Here is a 24,025-nt window from a genome sequence, read left to right as displayed (position 1 = left end):
AGTGATAACTCTCTGGATTTCACCAATTTAATTTCTGCGGGAGGAGAGAGGCTCAGAGGAGCCTAGCTCTGTTGCAATAGTTTCTACTTTAGAATCTTTTTTTTTTTAATTGGAGGAAAATTGCTTTACAATGTTGCATTTGTTTCTGTCATACAACGATGAGAATTGGTCATAATTACATATACACTCCCTCCCTCTTAGGCCTCCTTCCTCTCCTTCCGCTATCCCACTCCTATAGGTTCTCACAGAGCACCAGTCTGGGCTCCCTGTGTTATACAGCAGCTTCCCGCTCCCTCTCTGTTTTACACATGATAGTATATGTATGTCAGTGCTACTTCCTCAAATCGCCCCATCCTCTCCTTCCCCCGCTGTGTCCAGAAGTCCATTCTCTATACATATGTGTCTCCATTCCCTCCCTATTCTCATAGGTTCTCTGGTTGTCTCCTTTAAATATTTATGGCATTAGATTGGTCTTTTTATATTATTTGATTGATGTTAAACTTCCTTTGTGGATTTTTTACTTTTTCATTTTTGTTGCTCCTTTGTTAGGTATTGGAGGAAATAAAAACTAAATGTTTTTATTTAGTTTATAATGTTTTCTCATCATCTTAAACTGTATTCCTCTGGACCAGTTTAGCTAGCATTAAAACAAACAATTACTTGAAAATTTGAAGGAATTTATTCTCAAATTTATTCTCTGCAGGCCTGTCACCTTTTGTTGGAGTGATGGGTGGTGGTTGATAGGTATACTTATTTGATAGTTTTTTCCAACTATCATTATTGGCCTATTTATATTTTCATTTCATCTTTGATTAATATTGGTAACTAATTTATTTTACCCTGGAAAAATGTTCATTGTATTAATATAAATAATACCCTAATCCCACATTATACCCAACAGTGAGTATCATTATGCTCTTTTAAAATTCTTGGTGTTTTTCTGTCTCCTTTTAATCTTCTGTTTATATCAGAACAACTGAGGCATACATGTAATTACTCCTCATTATAGGTTGTTTTTTTCTTCTGACTTATTATTTAATGTTTCTTTAAAATAGTTCTCATTCCATCTTACTTCCTCTTCTTCATTTTTTGATCTGTTAGCATTCTCACCAATTTTTATTATTCACAGTGGAAAACATTTGTTGGTCTTGGATTAGTGAAGATACAAGGATGTGTTTTCATTTGAGACCTGAGTTTGGCTACAAGCTGTTAAAAATGCCCTGTTACCAGGTTCGATGCATGATACTGGATGCTTGGGGCTAGTGCACTGGGACAACTCAGAGGGACGGTATGGGGAGGGAGGAGGGAGGAGGGCTCAGGATGGGGAACACATGTATACCTGTGGCGGATTCATTTTGATATTTGGCAAAACTAATACAATTATGTAAAGTTTAAAAATAAAATAAAATTAAAACAAAACAAAACAAAAAAAATGCCCTGTTAATACCAAATAAGTACTATCATTAATTTACAGATGTTCTCAAACCCAAGATGTCCTAAAGGGAATAAATTTTTATCTACAATGCTCACCATCAACTGGCAGGTTTTGTGAAAAATCTTCAAGCTCTTTATGTGAAAGCTCAATCCCCATATTTTCCAAAAATGTGACCAGGTTAGTCATATCAATCTTTCCTCCTTAGAAGAGGCAAGAAAGATACCAAGATGTGAGAAAAATCTGCATTAATTCATGTGTATTATAGTTAACACTTTAATCAAGAAGACATTAAGGTGCAGTAACACCCAGTCAAGGGTACAAGGAGGATCAACTGATAATTCGACTTCATCTTTCATTCAATCAACAAAGTGCAAATTTTAAAAGGACTGGGTAATTTTCCAGGGATTTATGGCATAACATGTATAACACATGCATAACTACTGAGAAAATACACATATGGGATTTTTAATGTAATAAAAAATAAAGTTAACATATATGAAAATATACAATAATATCTCAGATTTATTTGATTTCTCATCATACTTTTCACTCACTTTTAAGATTCTTCACACTGTCTAGCAACCTTTTTTGAAACACCTTTCCTTCAACTGTAAGAAAAGGCATAATTCATGTCAGAGAAAAAAAAATAAAAAGGGGATTCACCTAAAAAAAATTCTGCAATTCCTCCCCTAATCTCATAATTTCAAAAAGAGAATTTTAATAATTCTTTTCTCCTGAAATGTACCTATTTGCTCTCAAATAGTAACAAAATTTGTTTGGAGAAAGACTTTAATGAGGCAAATCTATTAGCTCTTGGATAAAAACAATGATTATTGATCTAAACCTTGTATAAAAGTGAAAGTTGCTCTCTCTGTCTTGTCCAACTCTCTGGGACCCCATGGACTATACAGTCCATGGAATTCTCCAGGCCAGAATACTGGAGTGGGTAGCTGTTCCCTTCTCCAGGGGATCTTCCCAACCCAGGGATGGAACCCAGGTCTCCCAGATTGCAGGCAGATTCCTTACCAGTTGAGCTACCAGGGACGTCCTAAACCTTGTATATCCCATTTGATTTTCTTTCATCTCTGACTTCTTCCTTTGTACCCTTTACTCTTCCATTTTCACACCCTTCCACTTACTATCAGGCATATTAGTGGAATCAAGGACAGTAATACATATAATTTTTTGGTAGGAATGAGTGAAATAGCTATTGCCTACCATAATATAAATTAAATGACCCAGATTTTCTTTGGCAAAAATCAAGTACTGAAAGTTTTCCAAAATGATTACAAAAAGAAAAAATAACAACTTGCTAGCAATACAGAGTTATTTTAGAAGAAAACGACACAGTCAAGCACTCTAAAGCCATTTGAAGAATACATATATAATTTTAAATCCTTACCATCAACTGGTAGAGTTTTTACTAAATTCAAGTATTCCTTATCTGTGACTTCTACTTTCATGTCTTTTAGAGCATTTTTTAGGTCACTGACATTTATCTGCTTTCCTAGAAAAGACAGAAATGGTGATAAAAAGAATTATTATAATTATTTAGAAGGATAAAAATCAGTGAGTTATTACAACAAAAGCTGCTAACTAGTAACATTTTCACTCATGCACTATAATTTTGTGGGTACTTTAATGTGTTGTAAACAAATAAAAAACTAACATTTATGACCACCCTGATTATGTAAGTGGTAAAAAAGAAAAGCCAAATATTGGTTCTTTTCTTCACTAAACAGAAATTTAAGTATTTCTCCAGATAGTTTTGAAATTAGCATTATGCTAAGAGAAATGCAATCTTAGGTACATAAATTTCATCTAGAAAGGCATATAAATTATATGCCTTGTATTAACTAATTAATATAGTGTATATAAAAACATGTATAGTTGCTACTTGTTAGAAAGTATCTTTAAAAAAACAGGGCCTCAGGCTTCCATAATAATTTTTGTTTTGCACTATTTGTATGGTAAGTAATCTTTTGATTATTACTTTTATACTTTGCAAGCAAAAACAATTTTGGTTTAGTTAAGCCTTTTGCTTTAAATCAGCAGAAAATGAATCTCTGAAAGCTCACTGTCTATAAAGTCTAGAATCCAAAACTTTTAGTCAATAAATTAGATATGTTGCATATTTCAAGTATGTATGTCCAGTACAGATTTCTTTTTATTTATTCTGCTTGGGATTCACTTGGCTTCTTTAAATTGACACCCTTTCTCTCTTCTGGAGAGTTCTCTTCAAATATTGATCCTGTCTCATTCTTTCTCTTCTTCCTGGCATTCCAATTAAAAATACATTAGATTTTCTTATTATTCTGTATGTCTCTTAATCATTCTTTCACATTTTTCATTTTTTGGTCTTTCTGTGCTACATACTTCATAACTTCTTAAGTTCCTTAGTTCTTTCTTCAGCTTTTTTAAAGTTACCATTCAATCCATCTAATGTTTTAAATTTCTATTGTTTTTATTTCTTGAAGATCTCTTTGGTTCTTTATCAAATCTTGTTTGCTCTTCATTCACATATTCAAGGCCTCTTTTTTAATTCTTAGACTATATTAAGAATGTTTAACATTTTTTTGTCTGATAATTTCAAAATCTAAATCTGATTCTGCAATATGTTATTTATGATGGCTGTTACTCATCATGCCATGCTTAGTTACTCATCGTGCCAATGTGTTTAGTAATTTTAGACCAGGAACTTCTGTGTATGTGAAATTCTTTGAGAAGATGAGTATCCTTCAGAATAGGAATACTTCAGAGGAGGATCAGAATTTGCTTATGTTAGTTTCCCGGGGCATTAGTCTTTTAGAATTCTGTTCAGTTCAGTTGATCAGTCATGTCTGACTCTTTGTGACCCCATGGACTGCACCATGCCAGGCTTCCCTGTCCTTCACCAAATTCTGGAGCTTGCTCAAACTCATGTCTATTGAGTTGGTGATCCAACTTCTGGTGATCTCATCCTCTGTCATCCCCTTCTCCTCTGTCCTTCAATCTTTCCCAGCATCAGGGTCTTTCCCAATGAGTCAGTTCTTCATATCAGGTGGCCAAAGTATTGGAATTTCAGCTGCAGCATCAGTCCTTCCAATGAATTCAGGACTGATTTCCTTTAGGTTGACTGGTTTGATCTCCTTGCAGTCCAAGGGACTCTCAAGAGTCTTCTCCAACACCACAGTTCCAAATTTCTTTCAGGATTACTTTAAACTAAATTCTCAGACTAAGTTAGTGCAAATTTGATAAGTAAGCCTGTGTAAAGGTCACCTTGTGTTTATAAATTAAGACAGTCTTCCTTGCAGTCCAGAGACATATTTCTAATTCGCTCTCATGCTGTATACATAGCTTTTCAAGTCTTAGCTTTAGGGCAGGTGTGCTTAGTTGTTTAGTAGTGACTGACTCTTTGCGACCCCATGGACTGTAGCCCACCAGGCTCCTCTGTCCATGGAATTCTCCAGGCAAGAATACTGGAGTGGGTAGCCATTTCTTTCTCCAGTGGATCTTCCCAACCCATGGATCAAACCCACCATATTTCCTACTTCGGGCGGGCTCTGGGTTTTGCTTGCTTTCCACTGAGTTCTGGCAGACTGTCAAAACTGCTTAGATTCACTTAGTTCAGCAAATGTTTAGAGAGTGAAATGTGGCTTCAGGGCTCTTCTTCTTTGGGTTCCAGGCTTTTGGTATCAATATTCCTTAAGTATATACATTTATGGAAACATTTAAGAATCCTTTTAAAATTAGATTCTATCCACATTATTAGTTGTTTTCAACATCCAGGCACATAGCACATCACACTGCTAGAAATGGGAGCATTCTCAGAACGTACGTGAAAAGTGTATACGGGTAGCTACATACTGGTTTGTGTTCTACTGAGCTCTCACCTTTTCTTTTGTTCTACTCCTTCCCATTTCTCTGTAATGAACAGTAGCTATTTTATATGGCTATTCCTTTGTAATTCCAGAGATAAATGAGTTTCCTCTGATTATGTCCGCTTCAGAGCTTGGGAAAGATATATTACTGAATTTTTATGATAAAAATGGCCTTTTCTATTTCATTTATTATTGGATCTTCTTCTTTGCTGTTAATGAAACAAGCTGGAGCACTCTTACCATCATTTCCACACAACTGGGTCAAACAGAAGCCTACATAGGGTACGGCCAGGGAGCAATGGAGCCCACTCCATGGAGGAGGAAGGGCAGGGTAACTTGATGCGGCTTTCGTAGTGATGATCCCTCTCTCATGCCCGGGGGTCCAACTATGCATATATGAGGAACAGAAGTGGATTCATTTGTCCTTCATTGTTCACTTTAAGGATTCACATAACTATTGAGAAGAAAAAAGCACCCAAAGTCCTTTTTGAAGGACCTCTTATAGATCAGAAAACCAAGTGTAGGATCAGGTTCAAAGATTCCATTTAAAAGCACAAAATTCTACCTAATTTTGTAAGGAAGCTATTGGAATGATCAGGTTACAATATCAATGAGGATAACATCTGGCAAAGTCAGGATTGCTCCTTAGTTGCACCAGATAAAATTTCAAATGGATACTTGCTAAAACAATACATAGAACAACGGACTGCTACAGAAATAAATTCGCCACATTATTAAACACTGATTAGGACATGTGTGCATTATATCAGAGTAATTCACACCTCCTCTGAAACTAGAATTCTAGAAAACCTATAAGTGTGCATTATATCAGAGTAATTCACACCTCCTCTGAAACTAGAATAATTCTAGAAAACCTATAACTGTGAGACTTTGATTAGAACCACACCTTAAGGGACCTTTTGAACATATCCAAAAGGGTTTTATACAGTTGCTTCTGAGTTATGAACATGTACTAATAGTATGTTTATTTTCTGGGTGGATTTTTAAAAACTATTTATTTATGGCTGCCTCAGGTCTTAGTTTCATTGCAGGGTGTGTGGGCTCTAGAGTTCATGAGCTCAGTAATTGTGACACATGGGGTTTGGCTCCCCACGGCATGGAGGATCTTGGTTCCACAACCAGGGACCAGGGATGGAATTCGTGTTCTTTGCATTAGAAAGTGATTTTTCGTACGATCACTTTTATATGAAATATCCAGAGTAGATAAATCCATAGAGAAAGAACTCAGATTAGCGGTTACCAGGAGCGATGAGGAAGGTAAAGTGGGAGAAATGCCTTAATAGGTATGGAATGACAGAAATCAGGAGGCATTAGAGAGCAATGATGATTAAAACACTCTGAACATACTAAAATTCCAATGAATTGTTTACCTTAAAGTGGTTAATTTTATATTATGTGAATTTCATTTCAAATCATTCTTTAATAATGTGACATCAACAAAGCTTCTGATAACACTGAGGACAATATTATTTGGAAAAAATACAGATACTGATAACTCAAGGTTTAAAAGTGATCCCAAACAAACTCTGAATGTAAAACAATTTTTCAAATACCTTGAACAATTTATGTGGTTTTTCTTTATATGCATACTTAAGTGTGATAAGTTATAAAACACGTGTTTAAATAAATCTCTCTAAATGAAAAAAAAAAAAAGAAAGTGACTTTTCTTAACCATTGGACCACCAGGGAAGCCTCCTGGATGGATTTTTAACATTCTTGTGTCAAAAATTCATAACACTCAGAGTGGCTAACAAACTTGTAGATACACTACCCTACTATACCTACTTAGGGCATTCCAATTTATCTATTCAATTTTAGAGAATTCATTTTATTTTGGTAATCATTCATGATTATATAAGATCTTCTGGATAATATTTAGAAACTTCAGTGTCTTTTGAATGCCAAAACCTCTGGTAAAATAGAAGAGACATGGGAACTGGAAAGTTACGTCATTAAAGACCGCTGAGAGCTCCAATAAGCAGGCTGTTGCTTCCTTAGTGGTTCAGACAGTAAAGAATCTGCTTGAAATGTTGGAGACCCAGGTTTAATTGCTGGGTCGGGAAGATTCCCTGGAGAAGGGAATGGCAACCCACTCTAGCATTCTTGCCTGGAGAATTCCATGGATAGAGGAGCCTGGAGGGCTACAGTCCATGGAGTTGCAAAGAGTCAGAAATGTCTGAGTGCCTAACATTTGCATTTTCACTTTTTCACGTAAGTCACTTGCTGACCCAAGATCCAAGCTCCACAGAAACAAAAATTACATAAAGTCAAAAGCTTCCACCCGAGACCATTAGAATAAAAAAAACACTGACTGTCAGTGCACTGTATACTTTTCATACATTTTTATTCTTGTCTTGTTTTTCTTTTTACTTGTTTTAATTTCATACACCTCTGACTTAGCCAGTCATAATCTCCCTTACTACTAATAAAGACGTATTGAAGGTTAATTTTACTAGAGACTTAACTAGAGTTAGAACAGTCCTAACTCTATAATTCAGCTTTTTACTGGCAAGCCAACTTAAAGAATTCCAGTATGTTCTTGTTGTTGTTCAGTTGCTAAGTCATGTCCTACTCCTTGCGACCACAATGGACTACAGCACGTCAGGCTTCCGTCCTTCACTGTTTCCTGGAGTTTGCTCAAACTCATGTCCATTGAGTCAGTGATGCCATTCAGCCATCTCATCCTCTGTCACCCCCTTCTCCTCCCTCAGTCTTTCTCAGTATCCTTTCTCAGGGCCTTTTCCAATGAGTTGGCTCTTTGCATCAGGTTTCCAAAGTACTGGAGCTTCAGCTTCAGCATCAGTCCTTCCAATGAATATTCAGGGTTGACTTCCTTTAGGATTGACTGGTTTGATCTCTCTGCTGACCAAGGAACTCTCAAGAGTCCTCTCCAGCACCACATTTTGAAAGCATCAGTTCTTTGGTGCTCAGCCTTCTTTATGGCCCAACTCTCACATCCGTTCATGACTACTGGAAAAACTATAGCTTTGACTATACAGACCTTTGTTTACAAAGTGATGTCTCTGCTTTTTAATATGCTGCCTATGTTAGTCATAGCTTTTCTTCCAGTAAGCATGCGTCTCTAATTTCGTGGCTGCAGTCACCATCTATAGTGATTTTGGAGCCCCAAAAAATAAAATCTGCCACTTCTTCCACTTTTTTTCCACCTAATTGTCATGAAGTGATGGTACTTGATGCTGTGATACTAGTGTTTCAAATGCTGAGTTTTAAGCCAGCTTTTATAGAGACGATTCTAAGTGCATGTCTTTTCAACAGTCTCAGTAGATCTTGTCTCTTTATAAAGAGTCCAAAGGGATAGAAACTTTTCTGAGGAAATAGCTAATACCTGGTGGAACAGATTCCCAAGTATAATGCATTTCATTCATGGGAATAAAAAAAAAAATTGAGTCTCACCTTGGCTGACCTAGTATAAAATACAGTGCATGTCCTATTCAGAGAATAAGAGAAAGTCTGGACAGTTCCTAATTGTCTTTCTTGTGGCCTTGGTTGATAGAGAATCAAATTGTGGAAGTAGGACTAAAAATATTTCCACACTATTAAGAAAAGGCTGTTGTCAAGCTATGGAACATTATCAAATGAATCCAAATTACAAAAAATAAACAAAACACATGTTTGTACAGTAGCATACGTTATTGCTAGAAAATCAAGACCCTAAGGACAGTTATTGAATTATGAAGAGTAAATACCAGATTTAGAAATATAACATTATCTCTTATAATAAAAGACACATTCTCATAATGTTGGGAAAAATTCTACATATAATGATATGAGGCTAATATAATTGTCCAGAAAATTGTGATGTTGATGACAGATTCAAATAATTATGTCTATATATAGTATCTCAGTTATTGGCCAGATTTTGAAATTCTTGTCTTGTGTGCCTATCTTACTAGTATTTCTGTTGCAAAAGCATGGGTAATCATAGCAGATAAATGAGAATGTTTAGTTAATGAAAGGTTAGAATAGCAAATTAATGGAAAAAAGGAATGGGAGAAATATCATTAAAACACAGTTAAGAATTAAGAAATATTTTACTTACCTAAAACAGTACTCAATTCTTTCATCACTGTATCTACTTTGATGTCTTCTTCATCTATAAGACACAGGAAAATTTAGACATTGATAAACCCAAACTCAGAAAAAAAGCAAAAACTACAAAGTTCTTAAATTAAGAAGTCAAGCCTGGATAAAGGCTATTGACTATGTTCTGTCCTTCTAAAATTTATGATTCCTGGACTTTAAAGGATAGCTCCATTATCTACAACAAGGATTCAGTTCAGTTCATTTCAGTCGTTCAGTCGTGTCTGACTCTTTGTGACCCCATGAATTGCAGCACACCAGGCCTCCCTGTCCATCACCAACTCCCGAAGTTCACTCAAATTCATGTCCATCAAGTCGGTGATGCCATCCAGCCATCTCATCCTCTGTTGTTCCCTTCTCCTCCTGCCCCCAATCCCTCCCGGCATCAGAGTCTTTTCCAATGAGTCAACTCTTTGCATGACATGGCCAAATTATTGGAGTTTCAGCTTTAGCATCAGTCCTTCCAAAGAACACCCAGGACTGATCTCCTTTAGGATGGACTGGTTGGATCTCCTTGCGGTCCAAGGGACTCTCAAGAGTCTTCTCCAACACCACAGTTCAAAAGCATCAATTCTTTGGCGCTCAGCTTTCTTCACAGTCCAACTCTCACATCCATACATGACTACTGGAAAAGTCATAGCCTTGACTAGACGGACCTTTGTTGGCAAAGTTATGTCTCTGCTTTTGAATATACTATCTAGATTGGTCATAACTTTCTTTCCAAGGAGTAAGTGTATTTTAATTTCATGGCTGCAATCACCATCTGCCGTGATTTTAGAGCCCCCAAAAATAAAGTCTGACACTGTTTCCACTGTTTCCCCATCTATTTCCCATGAAGTGATGGGACCAGATGCCATGATCTTCGTTTTCTGAATGTTGAGCTTTAAGCCAACTTTTTCACTCTCCACTTTCACTTTCATCAAGAGGCTTTTTAGTTCCTCTTCACTTTCTGCCATAAGGGTGGTGTCATCTGCATATCTGAGGATATTGATATTTCTCCTGGCAATTAATGTACAAAACGCTACATTTTATATGGTAAAGGCTGTAGTTAATAAAACTAATTGTATACTTGAAATCTGCTTGGAGACTAGATCTTAAATGTTAGAAAAGAATTATAATAATGTGATATGTTGGAGGTGTTAGCTAACACTATGGTGATAGTAATTTTGCAATATATGTCTATCAAATCAACAGACTGCACCTTAAGCTTACACCATGTTATGCGTCAATATATCTCAGTACACAATAAACTGTGGAAAATTCTGAAAGAGATGGGAATACCAGACCACCTGATCTGCCTCTTGAGAAACCTATATGCAGGTCAGGAAGCAGCAGTTAGAACTGGACATGCAACAACAGACTGGTTCCAAATAGGAAAAGGAGTACGTCAAGGCTGTATATTGTCACCCTGCTTATTTAACTTCTATGAAGAGTACATCATGAGAAACACTGGGCTGGAAGAAGCACAAGCTGGAATCAAGACTGCCGGAAGAAATATCAATAACCTCAGATATGCAGATGACACCACCCTTATGGTAGAAAGTGAAGAGGAACTAAAAAGCCTCTTGATGAAAGTGAAAGTGGAGAGTGAAAAAGTTGGCTTAAAGCTCAACATTCAGAAAACGAAGATCATGGCATCTGGTCCCATCACTTCATGGGAAATAGATGGGGAAACAGTGGAAACAGTGTCAGACTTTATTTTTGGGGGCTCCAAAATCACTGCAGATGGTGACTGCAGCCATGAAATTAAAAGACGCTTACTCCTTGGAAAGAAATTTATGACCAACCTAGACAGCATATTCAGAAGCAGAGACATTACTTTGCCAACAAAGGTCCGTCTAGTCAAGGCTATGGTTTTTCCAGTGGTCATGTATGGATGTGAGAGTTGGACTGCAAAGAAAGCTGAGCGCCAAAGAATTGATGCTTTTGAACTGTGGTGTTGGAGAAGACTCTTGAGAGTCCCTTGGACCGCAAGGAGATCCAACCAGTCCCATTCTCAAGGAGATCAGCCCTGGGATTTCTTTGGAAGGAATGATGCTAAAGCTGAAACTCCAGTACTTTGGCCACCTCATGCGAAGAGTTGACTCATTGGAAAAGACTCTGATGCTGGGAGGGATTGAGGGCAAGAGGAGAAGGGGACGACAGAGGATGAGATGGCTGGATGGCATCACTGACTCGATGGACATGAGTTTGAGTGAACTCTGGGAGTTTGTATGGACAGGGAGGCCTGGCGCGCTGCGATTCATGGGGTCGCAAAGAGTCGGACACGACTGAGTGACTGAACTGAACTGAACTGAAAGATGGACAGAAAAAAAGACTCAATAGGCCTGAAAAAGTATGAGTGATTACAATGCTCACCATCATATGGTAGTTTTTCTATCAAATCCATGAATTCTTCTTCTGTGATCTTGATTCCCATGCTTTCTAAAAACGTGTCCAGCTTATTGACATCAATATTGCCTCCTAAATAGAGGATAGGAAAGAAATATAGTAAAATTGAATGATTCTAAAACATATTCACTCTATATTAACATTCATCTTTACTGAGCATGTATTTTATTACAATAAAAATACTTCATTCATTTCTCAGTATTATTAACATTTTCAAGACAAACACCAAAATGCCATCTTGTTCAGCTAATACAATAAAAATTAGAATTAATTACCCCCAGTTTTGTGTTGGGAATATTGAAAAGCTAGAGCTAGAGGTGACTGACATAATATTCTGCAAAATAGTCATTATTTTTGCTGCCTATAATTTCAAATTGTTTCTGCTTTAGAGCTAAATCTTAATCTGACAGCCTTCATTCTTCACCTTTTGTTTGCATTTTAAAATGAATTTTATTTTTCTGGGGCTGAGTTAGGAAAATTTAAGAAAGTTTCCTGACAGATCTTAGTACAGAAAAGTACTTGGTAAATACCTGTCAAAATGCAGATCTACTGAAAGAAGTATAAATAAAGACTCAATTATGTAGGAAAGGAGGAGTTATATTCTGACAACGCAAATAAAGGTTTCAGATTAAGTCTTTTTAGCATGCTTTTTACTCACGTTTGAGAGATTTTATGCCCTTCATCAACCTTTTCTGATATACTTTTCCATCAGCTATAAAAAAACAAGATATTTTAGAAATGAATTTTAGAAAAGAATTTAGGAAACAGAAAGATACTATACATCTCTTAATTTCAGAAAGAAAGAATTTAGAAAATTTTGCCTGAAGAACATTTCAAATGCAAATAGATAACAGATATACCAAAATGTTCACTCACAGTGGTAAAGGAATACAAAGCTAATCATAATAATGAGATGTTCTTTTTTTTACTGTATTGACAATGTAAGGAAAATAACATTCTCAAATACTATTTGTGAGAGTTCAAATTACAATATTCTGGAAGGAAATGGGAGAAGGCAATGGCCACCCATTCCAGTACTCTTGCCTGGAAAATCCCATGGACAGAGGAGCTTGGTGGGCTGCAGTCCATGGGGTCGCAAAGAGTCGGACACGACTGAGCAACTTCACTTTCACTTTTCCCTTTCATGCGCTGGAGAAGGAAATGGCAACCCACTCCAGTCTTCTTGCCTAGAGAATCCCAGGGATGGTGGAGCCTGATGGGCTGCCATCTATGGGGTCACACAGAGTCGGACATGACTGAAGTGACTTAGCAGCAGCAGGAAGGAAATGTGGCAAAACAAAATATTTTGCAACTCTATTTAAAGGAATACAATCTCACTAAATTTTAGGATGTTTGCCAAAATGTATCTACAAGATTGCCAAAAATAAAAAGTATGTCTATTTATAGATGGAGAACTGGAAAAATAAACCTCAGATTTTTTACATTATTTACTGCTTTGAGGTAGGAAGAGAGATGGTTTTGTTTTTACTTACCTGCATTATCAAGGTTTCTATGATGAAGACATGTTCAGTTGTGAAGAAATAAGCATTATAAATAAATTTATACACTCACAATATTATGTATGAATGTATGTATCTAGCTATCTATCTTAAAAGCACTAGAAGGAAAGGTTTCAAAATATTAATAGTGGTTATCTTTGTGTTATGAAATTAAAAACATTTTTTATTTTCCTAAATTTTAAAATTTCATTAATTAGATAGTTAAGAACTGCAGTTTTTTCTGAATGTACAAAATTATCCACTTACTGGTAAAATATATATTTTATGCTGCAGAAACACACATAGCTATTTTTTGTTGTTGTTGTTTTTTATCTTCTCTTTACTCCTGTTTCTTTTGCTCCTTCTTTCTTCTTCTTTTTGATGGTGGTGGTGTGTGTGTGCTCAGTCATATCTGACTACCACCAGGCTCCTCTGTCTATGGAATTTTCCATGGGTTGCCATTTCTTCCTCTGGGGGATCTTCCTGACCCAGGGATAGAACCCACACTCTTGTGTCTTCTGCCTTAGCAGGCAGATTCTTTACCAACTGAGCCATCTGGGACATACCCTTCTTCTTTTTTTTAAAAAAAATCTATTTTCAAATCTAGCTGATTAACAACCTGAGGGCTCAGGGATGAACTTTATCTTTGATAGCAAAGGCAAAACTTATAATTTATAGCTGAAAGGTTAGATAGATGATTTTTAAATACTAATCTAAGCAATGAATCTTTTCTTTGTACTAGCATTAACTTTTTAACAGTTTTCAAGCATTTTCACTCTATTTGGAATTTTTCAAATAGTTTCACAAAATTAGACTTCCTAAAAAACCCAGGTAGCACCCATGAATCTTACCATTAACTGGCAGTGTCTCCAGCAAATTCAAGCGTTCATTAGATGTGAGCTTAATCCCCAAGTTTCCCAAAACATTTTCAAGTTTACTAGTATCAACTCTGTCTCCTTTGAAAGAAGAAAAGGATTGTTAACAGATGGTAATTTTAGGACATCATAGTTATCTAAAAAATTTAAAAACTGGCTCATTTAATGTTATCCTCACTTCCATATTCTCGCATATTTGAACAGTGTTTACAGATAGTGAATCAGAATTTATTCCTTTACTCTTCGTAAAGAGAGTAGTCTCTTAAGCCTAATGACATCACTGAAGAAAATTAGATTATGCAATAGGTCAGTAATTTAGAGTATCTAGTCTTTATTGTTTTTAATGCTGAATCATGAGATTATTATGGCAATCCTATCAATTAAATTTTCTAAAAATATCCACCTTCCTATATTCTGTGGCTCTCTAGATTTTGACTATGTAAACTAGCAGTTATTAACTCAAAAGCTTGCAGGAGCCTGGAGATAGAAAAAATGAGTGAAACTGGATATAGTAAAGTGGACAGCATATGCCTTGTCCAAAAAGAAAACATGCCAGCTATTGTGAGGGAATTCAGATCTTATAAAACTTGACTACAGATTGAATTAAACTCATGGATGTCTAATTTGTGACCACTGATCTAAACATTGGTTAAAACCAGCATAATATTGCTGGAAATAACAGAAAATATAATTTATTATTCAAACATCACCACTTATTTTCATGGCTGAATCCTAGATAATCCAAAGTCAAATAAGAAGAAAAGTTAAGGTGTACATATTTCATAATAAATATGTAAAGTATCAACATTAATAAGTTTATCTTATAATATTGAGAAAACACTATGCAAAATATAATACAGGGTATGAATTCAATTTAATATGTTTTACTAATGTCTTACTCACCTGAAAAAGGTTTCACTTCATTCATCACCTTTTCCAGATCAACTTTACCATTAACTGTAAGAAAAGGAATAAATTAGACAGAAATATAACAAGGAATATAAGAAAACAATGTTGTATACAGCAGATAAATGTATACATTTATACAATTATATATAAATGTATACAATTATACATTTATACATTTATTATACAGCAGATAATGTATACATTATACATCAGTATAATAAATGCTGAATTTAGCAGCATTTATTTGTTGTAGAAGGCTTCCCAGGTGGCATTAGTGGTAACGAATCTGCCTGCAATGCAGGAGACTTAAGAGGCTTGGGTTCAATCCCTGGGTTAGGAAGATCCCCTGGAGGAGGGCATGGTAACCCACTCCAGTATTCTTGCCTGGAGAATCCCACGGACAGAGGAGCCTGGCAGGTTACAGTCCATAGGGTTGCATAGAGTTGGACGCAACTGAAGTGACTTAGCATGCATGCATGCATTTGCTGCAGAAAAGCTAGCTTTTCAAAAGTACAAATTTCTTTGTTGTTTTTCAGATACTGAGTCATGTCTGACTCTCTGCGACTCCATGGACTGCAGCATGCTGGACCTCCCTGTCCTCTGTCTCCTGGAGTGAATTTCTAGTTACAAATAAATACAAATTTCTAGTTATAAAATAAATAAGCTATGATGATGTGATGTACAGTATGGGGATTATAGTTGGGAGAATGGCATTGAAACATGAATAATATCATGTATGAAACGAGTCGCCAGTCCAGGTTTGATGCACGATACTGGAAACTTGGGGCTGGTGCACTGGGACGACCCAGAGGGAGGGTATAGGGAGGGAGGAGGGAGGAGGGTTCAGGATGGGGAACACATGTATACCTGTGGCTGACTCATTTAGATATTTGGCAAAACTAACACAATATTGTAAAGTTTAAAAATAAAATAAAATTTAAAAAAAAGGAATTAAAAAAAAAAAGAAAGTTGCTAAGAGAATAGATCTTAAAAGATCTCAAAGAAAACATTTTGTAACTAGGCATGGTGATGGCTGCCATTGGAGAACAGGTCTACTCTAGCTGAACTAAAAGAGATAAAACAAAAGCTAGCCATACTGATATTAAGTACCCTTTCAATAAATACTGATGCCATGCATTAGCAAATGTGGCTAAAGAGGTGCACTGTGATTTAAGTGAAACCTATCCATTCAGGAAAGGCTGAGTAAAAAGAGCAGAGAGAGATACCCTGAAATCTTTCTCTAATTTGCACATGACACTAGCAAGAGTCAGCATGTGTCCTTTCTTTGAATCTGAGTTTTTCTTCTAAGCTTTTCATAATACTTCTTGATGTCAAACAAGCATTTTAAATGACTGTTAGAAATAGATATATAAGACCATTTTTTATGTAGGGTTTAGTGATATCTAAAATGCTCACCATCAACTGGCAGATTTTGTATTAGATCTTTGAGTTCCTTTTCAGTGAGGTTCATGTCCATGTTTTCCAAAATAGTGTACACTTTACTAGAATCAATCTTCCCTCCTTATAAAAAGAGATATATAAGAAAAAGTTAACATCTCTAAAATGTAAATTTTGAGCAATGAACAATTCCTGAGGTAATATTATGATTATCATTTTCATCCAAAAGACTAAAGCCTAATGAGATCTTTACAAGAGTACAAAGAATCAATAATGGAGTTAGGATTAGAGTTCATTGTTTTAATCTTAATCTTCATGAGAAGCATATCCAATATAAATACTTAAAGGTGATTGAATAACTTCTCAGAAAATTTTAGCAAGGTGACAATAATTCCAATATTACTAATACTATCTTGTTTTCACTGTGTTTAAGAGTCAACTTCTAGTTATGTTAAGGGATGCTGATTTTCCATTACAACTAAAATTTTTTAAAAAAACAGGTTAAAAAGTAAATCATTTAAAATAAAAAATATTAGTAGTAGTAGGAATGTTGTATGAATTTGACAGATATCATGAAAGAGGTATGTAATGATGGAAGAGTGGGAATCTTGCTTAGATCTGATCTCCATCCTGGCCTGCTACCTGTCCATCTCTTTCAGTTTATTGGTACCTTCACTTCCTCAGAGACTTTCTAGGTTTTTGATGATTTTTTGTTTTGTCTGAATGTCAGATTACTAGTCTCTGCTGCTGATTTAACTGAGGATGTCCTAATTTTCCCTTAACTTTTGTCAACTTGGGCTCTGATAATTTCTTCCTATGTCAAAATTTGGATAGCATGGATATTCTTTCCAGGTTACACCATAAGAAATGATCTCCTAAAGAACAGGTTGACCTATAAAATAAATAATACAAGTGTTGAGTGGCAGGGTTTACCGTTTAATCACAAGGAAACAGTGTAAATGCCAAACATTATGATCTCAGATTGATGTGTGTTTTATTAGGTTTCTCACTCACCTTTAAGAAACTTTATACCATTCAGCAACCTTTTTTGATAGACCTTTCCCTCTGTAAGAGAAAGCACTATTCAGATCACAGAAGAGCAATGTGGAGTTTCCTAGACAGTATGAAACCAGTAATTCAGTAAGACATATTTTGTGAATTGACTTAGACATTTTCTGATAACTGACATGTAATGAAATTACATAAAGTGAGGATACTGGTACTCTACTATAGTGAAACACATCTTTTCCTTTTCTTTTGTGACATTTTCATTTTCCCCTATTAGATCATTCCCTTCTTTTTCTTATTCATTTTTACTTAAATTTTGGATCTGTTGGTAGAATCAAAAGTAATAAAAGATATAATTGAACCTCGATAATAGGAGTCATGATGCAGTTGTTGATTCTCAAACTAAAACTTAATGGAACAGATAATATTTTAAGATATAACAGCACCATTTAAGAATACATTTGAATCTGTTCTAATGAGGTGGATGAAACTGGAGCCTATTATACAGAGTGAAGTAAGACAGAAAGAAAAATACCAATACAGTATACTAACGCATATATATGGAATTTAGAAAGATGGTAACGATAACCCTGTATGCAAGACAGCAAAAGAGACACAGATGTATAGAACAGTCATTTGGACTCTGTGAGAGAGGGCGAGGGTGGGGTGATTTGGGAGAATGGCATTGAAACATGTATATTATCATATGTGAAATGAATCGCTAGTCCAGGTTCGATGCGTGATACAGGATGCCCGGGGCTGGTGCACTGGGATGACCCAGAGGGATGGTATGGGGAAGGAGGGTGGGAGGGGGGTTCAGGATGGGGAACACGTGTACACCCGTGGCGGATTTATGTTGATGTATGGCAAAACCAATACAATATTTTAAAGTAATTAGCCTCCAATTAAAATAAATAAATTTATATTAAAAAATAAAATTATGTAACACAGATTCAAACATTATTTTTGATAGGCAATGAGGTAGAGGTAATTTCAGAAATTTTCACACTTTAACAATAATATTCCCTAGATGACTACAGTTTATTAGAAATACTCACTATCAACTGGCAGATTATTCATCAGTCCTGATAGTTCTTTATCTGTGAGCTCTATTCCCATATTTCCTAGAACTGTTTCCATGTCATTGACATCAACTTCCTCTCCTTCAAAAAAAAAAAAAAAATAACAAATAGAAATGGTAACGTGAGATTTTAATGAACTATTTAATTATTCTATATAATAATGAAATCTATTATTATTTAATTATTAGCCCTAACTAATCAATTACTTTATTAAGTTGAGTAAGTCCTGTTTGGCTACAGTTATGGCAGAAAATTGAAGTGTTTATTTCTTTACCTTTATTAATAGTAGACACAAAAGAACACAGTACATGGTAATGGATTTTCATAATTTTCTATTTGGGGGATTACCAGAAAAGTAATGAAACTATTTTTATTCCTTTAACATGCATTTTTAGTAAATATTTTAGATTAATTTGGAAAAAATTAGATCATAGGACCTAACAAAACGTCGCACTATGTTTTGTTGTTAAAACATTGATAAACCAAAGCCAAAGTCTAGAAATCAAATCACAATCATTTTACTAGAAAATAGCATAATTTAAAAAGAAATAGAGAGTACCAGGAAAAAATAGAAAATTGTATAAAGAATCAGAATCATATGCATTTGGTAACTTCTTCCTCACCTGTAATATCTTCTATTCTATCCATCACTTTTTTCAGATCAACCTTCTTATAGGCTGTAAAACACAGTTTAATCAGGGGAAAACAATAATAAGGACTCAGGAAAAAAATCCATAGAATAGGAGGTGTTTTTATCTAAGAGTTATTATTACTATAAGATGACCAAGGAAAACATATACACTTAAAATGAAGATTTAACAGTAAACAATGAATAAATAACCTACAAAAGTTATTACTGACAAATAAAAATTCAAATTATGAATATGTTTATTTTACCTAATATCCAAGAAAATTCAGGTTATAGATAGTCCATAGAATCAATGCTGACTTTAAAAAATGTGTTGGGATGTGATTTTCTGAGAAAATGAGATTATTGCACACTGGGGCTTCCCTGGTGGCTCAGAGGTTAAAGCGTCTGCCTCTAATGCGGGAGACCTGGGTTCGATCCCTGGGTCGGGAAGATTCCCTGGAGAAGGAAATGGCAACCCACTCCAGTATTCTTGCCTGGAGAATCCCATGGACGGAGGAGCCTGGTGGGCTACAGTCCATGGGGTTGCAAAGAGTCGGACACGACTGAGCCACTTAACTTTCGTGGCTCCCTTCATTTTCTTGGGCTCCAAAATCACTGCAGATGGTGACTGCAGCCATGAAATCAAGACACTTGCTCCTTGGAAGAAAAGCTATGACAAACCTAGACAGAGTATTAAAAAGCAGAAACATCACTTTGCCGACAAAGTTCCACATAGTTAAAGCTATGGTTTTTCCAGTAGTCATGTACGGATGTGAGAGTTGGACCATAAAAGAAGGCTGAGCACCGAAGAATTCATGCTTTCAAACTGTGGTGCTGGAGAAGACTCTTGAGAGTCCCTCTTGGACAGCAAGGAGATGAAACTAGTCAATCCTACAGGAAATCAACCCTGAATTAAATTCTTTGGAAGGACTGATGCTGAAGCTGAAGCTCCAATACTTTGGCCACCTGATGAGAAGAGTTGACTTATTGGAAAAGAATCTGATGCTGGGAAAGATTGAGGGCAAGGGGAGGAGGGGGTGACAGAGGATGAGATGGTTGGATGGCATCACTGACTCGATGGACCTGAGTTTCAGCAAACTCAGGGAGATAGTGAAGGGCAGGGAAGCCTGCCATGCCGCAGTTCATGGGGTCGCAAAAAGTCGGACACGACTTAGCAACTGAACGACAGCAGCAACAACAACAACATGGACTACTTTAAACTCTGAAAAAAAAATATATAAAAATAAATTTTGAAAAAATGATTGTTTTTTTAAGGGTTCCTTTAAATACTTTGAAACCCAAATTATTCTATTTTAAATGGCCTATCATTATTATTCATGTAAAATTTTTCTTCCTCAATTATGAAATGGTCTAACTCTTTCAAGTCCACATTTGTTAGTGGCTTTGTGTGATTGAAGCAGTCCTTCAGAAAGTCCTTTACTTTCACTTATTTCTTGAAATTACACATCTTTTCTAATATTTGTAAGGATTGATACCTTGTGTTGCCACGTGTTGAGGCAGTGGGCAGAGGGAGACTCGTGCTGATCTGTAAGGAATGTTTGCTAGGGGCCACCTGATGTGAAGAGCTGACTCATTTGACAAGACCCTGATGCTGGGAAAGATTGAAGGTGGGAGAAGGGGACGACAGAGGATGAAGTGGTTGGATGGCATCACCAACTCAATGCACATGAGTTTGGGTAAACTCCGGGAGTTGGTGATGGACAGGGAGGCCTGGCGCAGAGTCGGACACAACTGAACAACTGAACTGAACTGAATTATGTAAGTGGTCAGTTTAGTGAATCTCTTGAAACTAAATGGTGGATAAGCATTCAGCCTAAGGCCTATCACTTGACACATCATTTGCATCCATCTCAAATTAAAAACAGAATAAATTGAGTTAAAGAAATTTAAACATACTTTTCATAACAAATTTAAAAAATACACAAACATATAAATAGTCCCTCTTTTTACTTCTTCTCACTGTCATTACCATACCTCACCATTAACAACTGCTTTCTGTATATTCTTCCAGACTTTTCCTTAGTTTACAAAAGTATACTACATATCTTTTTAGAAAATTAATAACACTATACATATTATTTTATACTTTTTTGCTACAGTGACCAAAAAAGAATGCATGAATCAATGGCTGGACAAATTGGGTTAAAGCCCGAATTGATGTCTGTAATATAAGGATCAGTGAAAAAAACACACTGCAGATCTTATTTTGTAAAAACCAGAGGAGAATAACCCCTTTCTCTTTCACTAGCACCCATTCCCAGCCCAAAATGTGTTAAAAATAGATTACAGGCTTTAAATGGACAAAAACATGGAGCCGTGTTGTTGTTCTCCTGAAAGCTATTCAAAGGTTTTTTTTGGGGGGTAACAAATAATTCAAACCTTTGAAACAGTCATAATTAATCCTGCAAACTCAACCTCTATTTAAAATCACATGTTTTCCATAATGCTCACCACTCAGAGGATCCTTCAGGTGATCAAGTTCCTCTTCTGTAAGATTGACCTCCATGGCTTCTAACACAGTATCCAGGTTACTTACATGAACCTTTCCTCCTTAAAAACATGAAAGGAAAGGGAGAAAGGAAGAAAACTGGAATGATTCTAAAATATTTTAAAAATTCATAAATCACTTACTATCTTCAACTAACAGATATTATTGGTTCCCCCCATTCAGGTTTATTGAGATATATTAATAGTTGACATACAACATTGTACAAGTTTAAGGTGTACAACATAATGATTTGACATATGTACATACTGCAAAATGATTACCAAAATAAGGATGGTTAATGCATTCACATTTCTCATAGTTATAATTTTGAGGTGAGAACTTTTGTTAAGATTTACACTATTATTAACTTTCAAAAATACTATACAATATTAACAATATTGTTAATAATAATCATTGTGCCGTACATCACATCTCTAGAACTTATTCATCTTCCAACTGGAAATTTGTATCCTTTGATCACCTTCACCCACTCCCCTCCCCACCCCCAAACCTCTGGCAACTACCAATTTTCTATTTCTATGAGTTCAGTTTTTAAGATACCACATGTAAGTGAGACCACAAAATGTCCATCTTTTTCTCTCTGACTTATTTACTTATACCCTCTCTATTTATAGTGTTCGGAGAAGGCAATGGCACCCCCTCCAGTACTCTTGCCTGGAAAATCCCATGGACGGAGGAGCCTGGTAGGCTGCAGTCCATGGGGTTGCTAAGAGTCGGACACGACTGAGCAACTTCACTTTCACTTTTCACTTTCATGCACTGGAGAAGGAAATGGCAACCCACTCCAGTATTCTTGCCTGGAGAATCCCAGGGACAGAGGAGCCTAGTGGGCTGCCATCTATGGGGTCGCACAGAGTCGGACACGACTGAGGCGACTTAGCAGCAGTAGCAGCAGCATTTATAGTGTTGCAGATGGGAGGATTTCTTTCTATTTTAATGGCTGAATAATATTCCATTGCATGTATACACACACACACATCCCACATTTTCATTTTATTTATTCATTCAGCTATCATACCATGTCTTGGTTATGGTAAATAATGTTGCAATAAACACAAGACGGCAGATATCTCTTTGAGACAGTAACAGGTATTACTGTTACATGAATATACACTGGTAAAAGAGAATGACATCATAACCTGGTATAAATGCTAATATTTTCAAGAAAAGAACAAAACTACAATAGATTTTTCCAGCTCTTTACAAGCAGAGTTAGAATTTAAAGAGTTTAAAGCAAGAGTTAGAACTTCTCTCCTCAAACCTTAAGCACACCTGCTCAGGAAACTGTTAGATGGGATAGGAGTTAAGCAACTATAAGGAGAGAGCACTAATCAGTACTCTTCACAAAGAAGTAGAGATTATATTTTTCCCCCTCAATTCTTACTCTCAGATTGTTTTCTCTATTTGTCGTCACATCTGGAATACACGGCAAAACTTTTCCCTCTCTCCCTGTTGCCTTCCTTCCTACTCCTCCTGCTCCCTCCCTCCTTCCTTTTATCTCTTCCTTTCATCTTTCTTTTATTTGTTTATATAAATTTTTTTTCAGAAAAATTTAGAAAAATGCAATCTAACAGAGAACTTCCTTCTAAGATAAAGTAAAGATTTTTACCAGGAAAAAACACAGATGTGAGAAGAAAAACAAGAAGCAAAATAAAGTATTATAGTTTCTTGATACGAATTTAACACTTGAGGAGGATATTTCACAGGCCTAACCATGTTTGCTTACTTTTGTTACTCCTCAAATCCTTCAGCAATCTGTTTTGAAATACCTTTCCATGAGCTGTAAGAAAAGGTACAATTCAGATCTCTGGAAAATTGATATAGAATTCATTGAAAAATTATAAATTGTATGATTACAAAAAGTTACATTTTAATGACGTGCTTTAAAATTTAGTCTATTTTATAGCCATAATATTGACATTTAAGAATATAAATATCTTTCACAATGGCAAACTTATCCATTACTTGGTATTAGAGACATTTATTAGCTTAACTCTCCTATAGTGCAACTCTACAAAACACATAAAAATATTTTTGCTTTATTCTACTGATGTTTCTATTTCTTTCTCTTTTATTATTTTTCATTGTTCATATTGCATACCTAATGCTGACCCAAGGGACAGTATTAGTCACTTAGGGATGACTCAAGTTGTGTTTGAGGAGATAATGATGAAATTTATTCTCAAGTCAAAAGTGTCTTTCTATTAATTTATGGCATTTTGGGGCAAAACTGTACTATTAAAAGATTAAGAGCTGCTCATGCTGACCCATAAGATCAAGTTCCC

General features: G+C 35.8%; 1 protein-coding gene across 1 annotated transcript in view; it reads right to left on the bottom strand.

Moving 5' to 3' along the window:
• The window catches only part of LOC112442576 (uncharacterized), a 60,274-nt gene that overhangs the window by 17,538 nt on the left and 18,711 nt on the right, over nucleotides 1-24,025 (bottom strand). Inside the window, exons 7-20 of the mRNA XM_024980571.2 lie at nucleotides 23,467-23,520; nucleotides 21,683-21,781; nucleotides 19,203-19,256; nucleotides 18,556-18,660; nucleotides 17,504-17,554; nucleotides 16,508-16,612; nucleotides 15,086-15,139; nucleotides 14,159-14,263; nucleotides 12,467-12,520; nucleotides 11,776-11,880; nucleotides 9,377-9,430; nucleotides 2,838-2,942; nucleotides 1,990-2,043; nucleotides 1,531-1,635 (exon numbers count right to left, since the gene is read on the bottom strand). Coding sequence (XP_024836339.2) covers nucleotides 1,531-1,635; nucleotides 1,990-2,043; nucleotides 2,838-2,942; nucleotides 9,377-9,430; nucleotides 11,776-11,880; nucleotides 12,467-12,520; nucleotides 14,159-14,263; nucleotides 15,086-15,139; nucleotides 16,508-16,612; nucleotides 17,504-17,554; nucleotides 18,556-18,660; nucleotides 19,203-19,256; nucleotides 21,683-21,781; nucleotides 23,467-23,520 — 1,104 coding nt within the window. The remainder of the gene's footprint in view (nucleotides 1-1,530; nucleotides 1,636-1,989; nucleotides 2,044-2,837; nucleotides 2,943-9,376; nucleotides 9,431-11,775; nucleotides 11,881-12,466; nucleotides 12,521-14,158; nucleotides 14,264-15,085; nucleotides 15,140-16,507; nucleotides 16,613-17,503; nucleotides 17,555-18,555; nucleotides 18,661-19,202; nucleotides 19,257-21,682; nucleotides 21,782-23,466; nucleotides 23,521-24,025) is intronic.

This window comes from Bos taurus, chromosome 19, assembly GCF_002263795.3.
Source record: "Bos taurus isolate L1 Dominette 01449 registration number 42190680 breed Hereford chromosome 19, ARS-UCD2.0, whole genome shotgun sequence".
Lineage (NCBI taxonomy): Eukaryota > Metazoa > Chordata > Mammalia > Artiodactyla > Bovidae > Bos > Bos taurus.
Note: the sequence above shows the minus strand (reverse complement) of the source record. Positions and strands in the feature narration are given on the sequence as shown.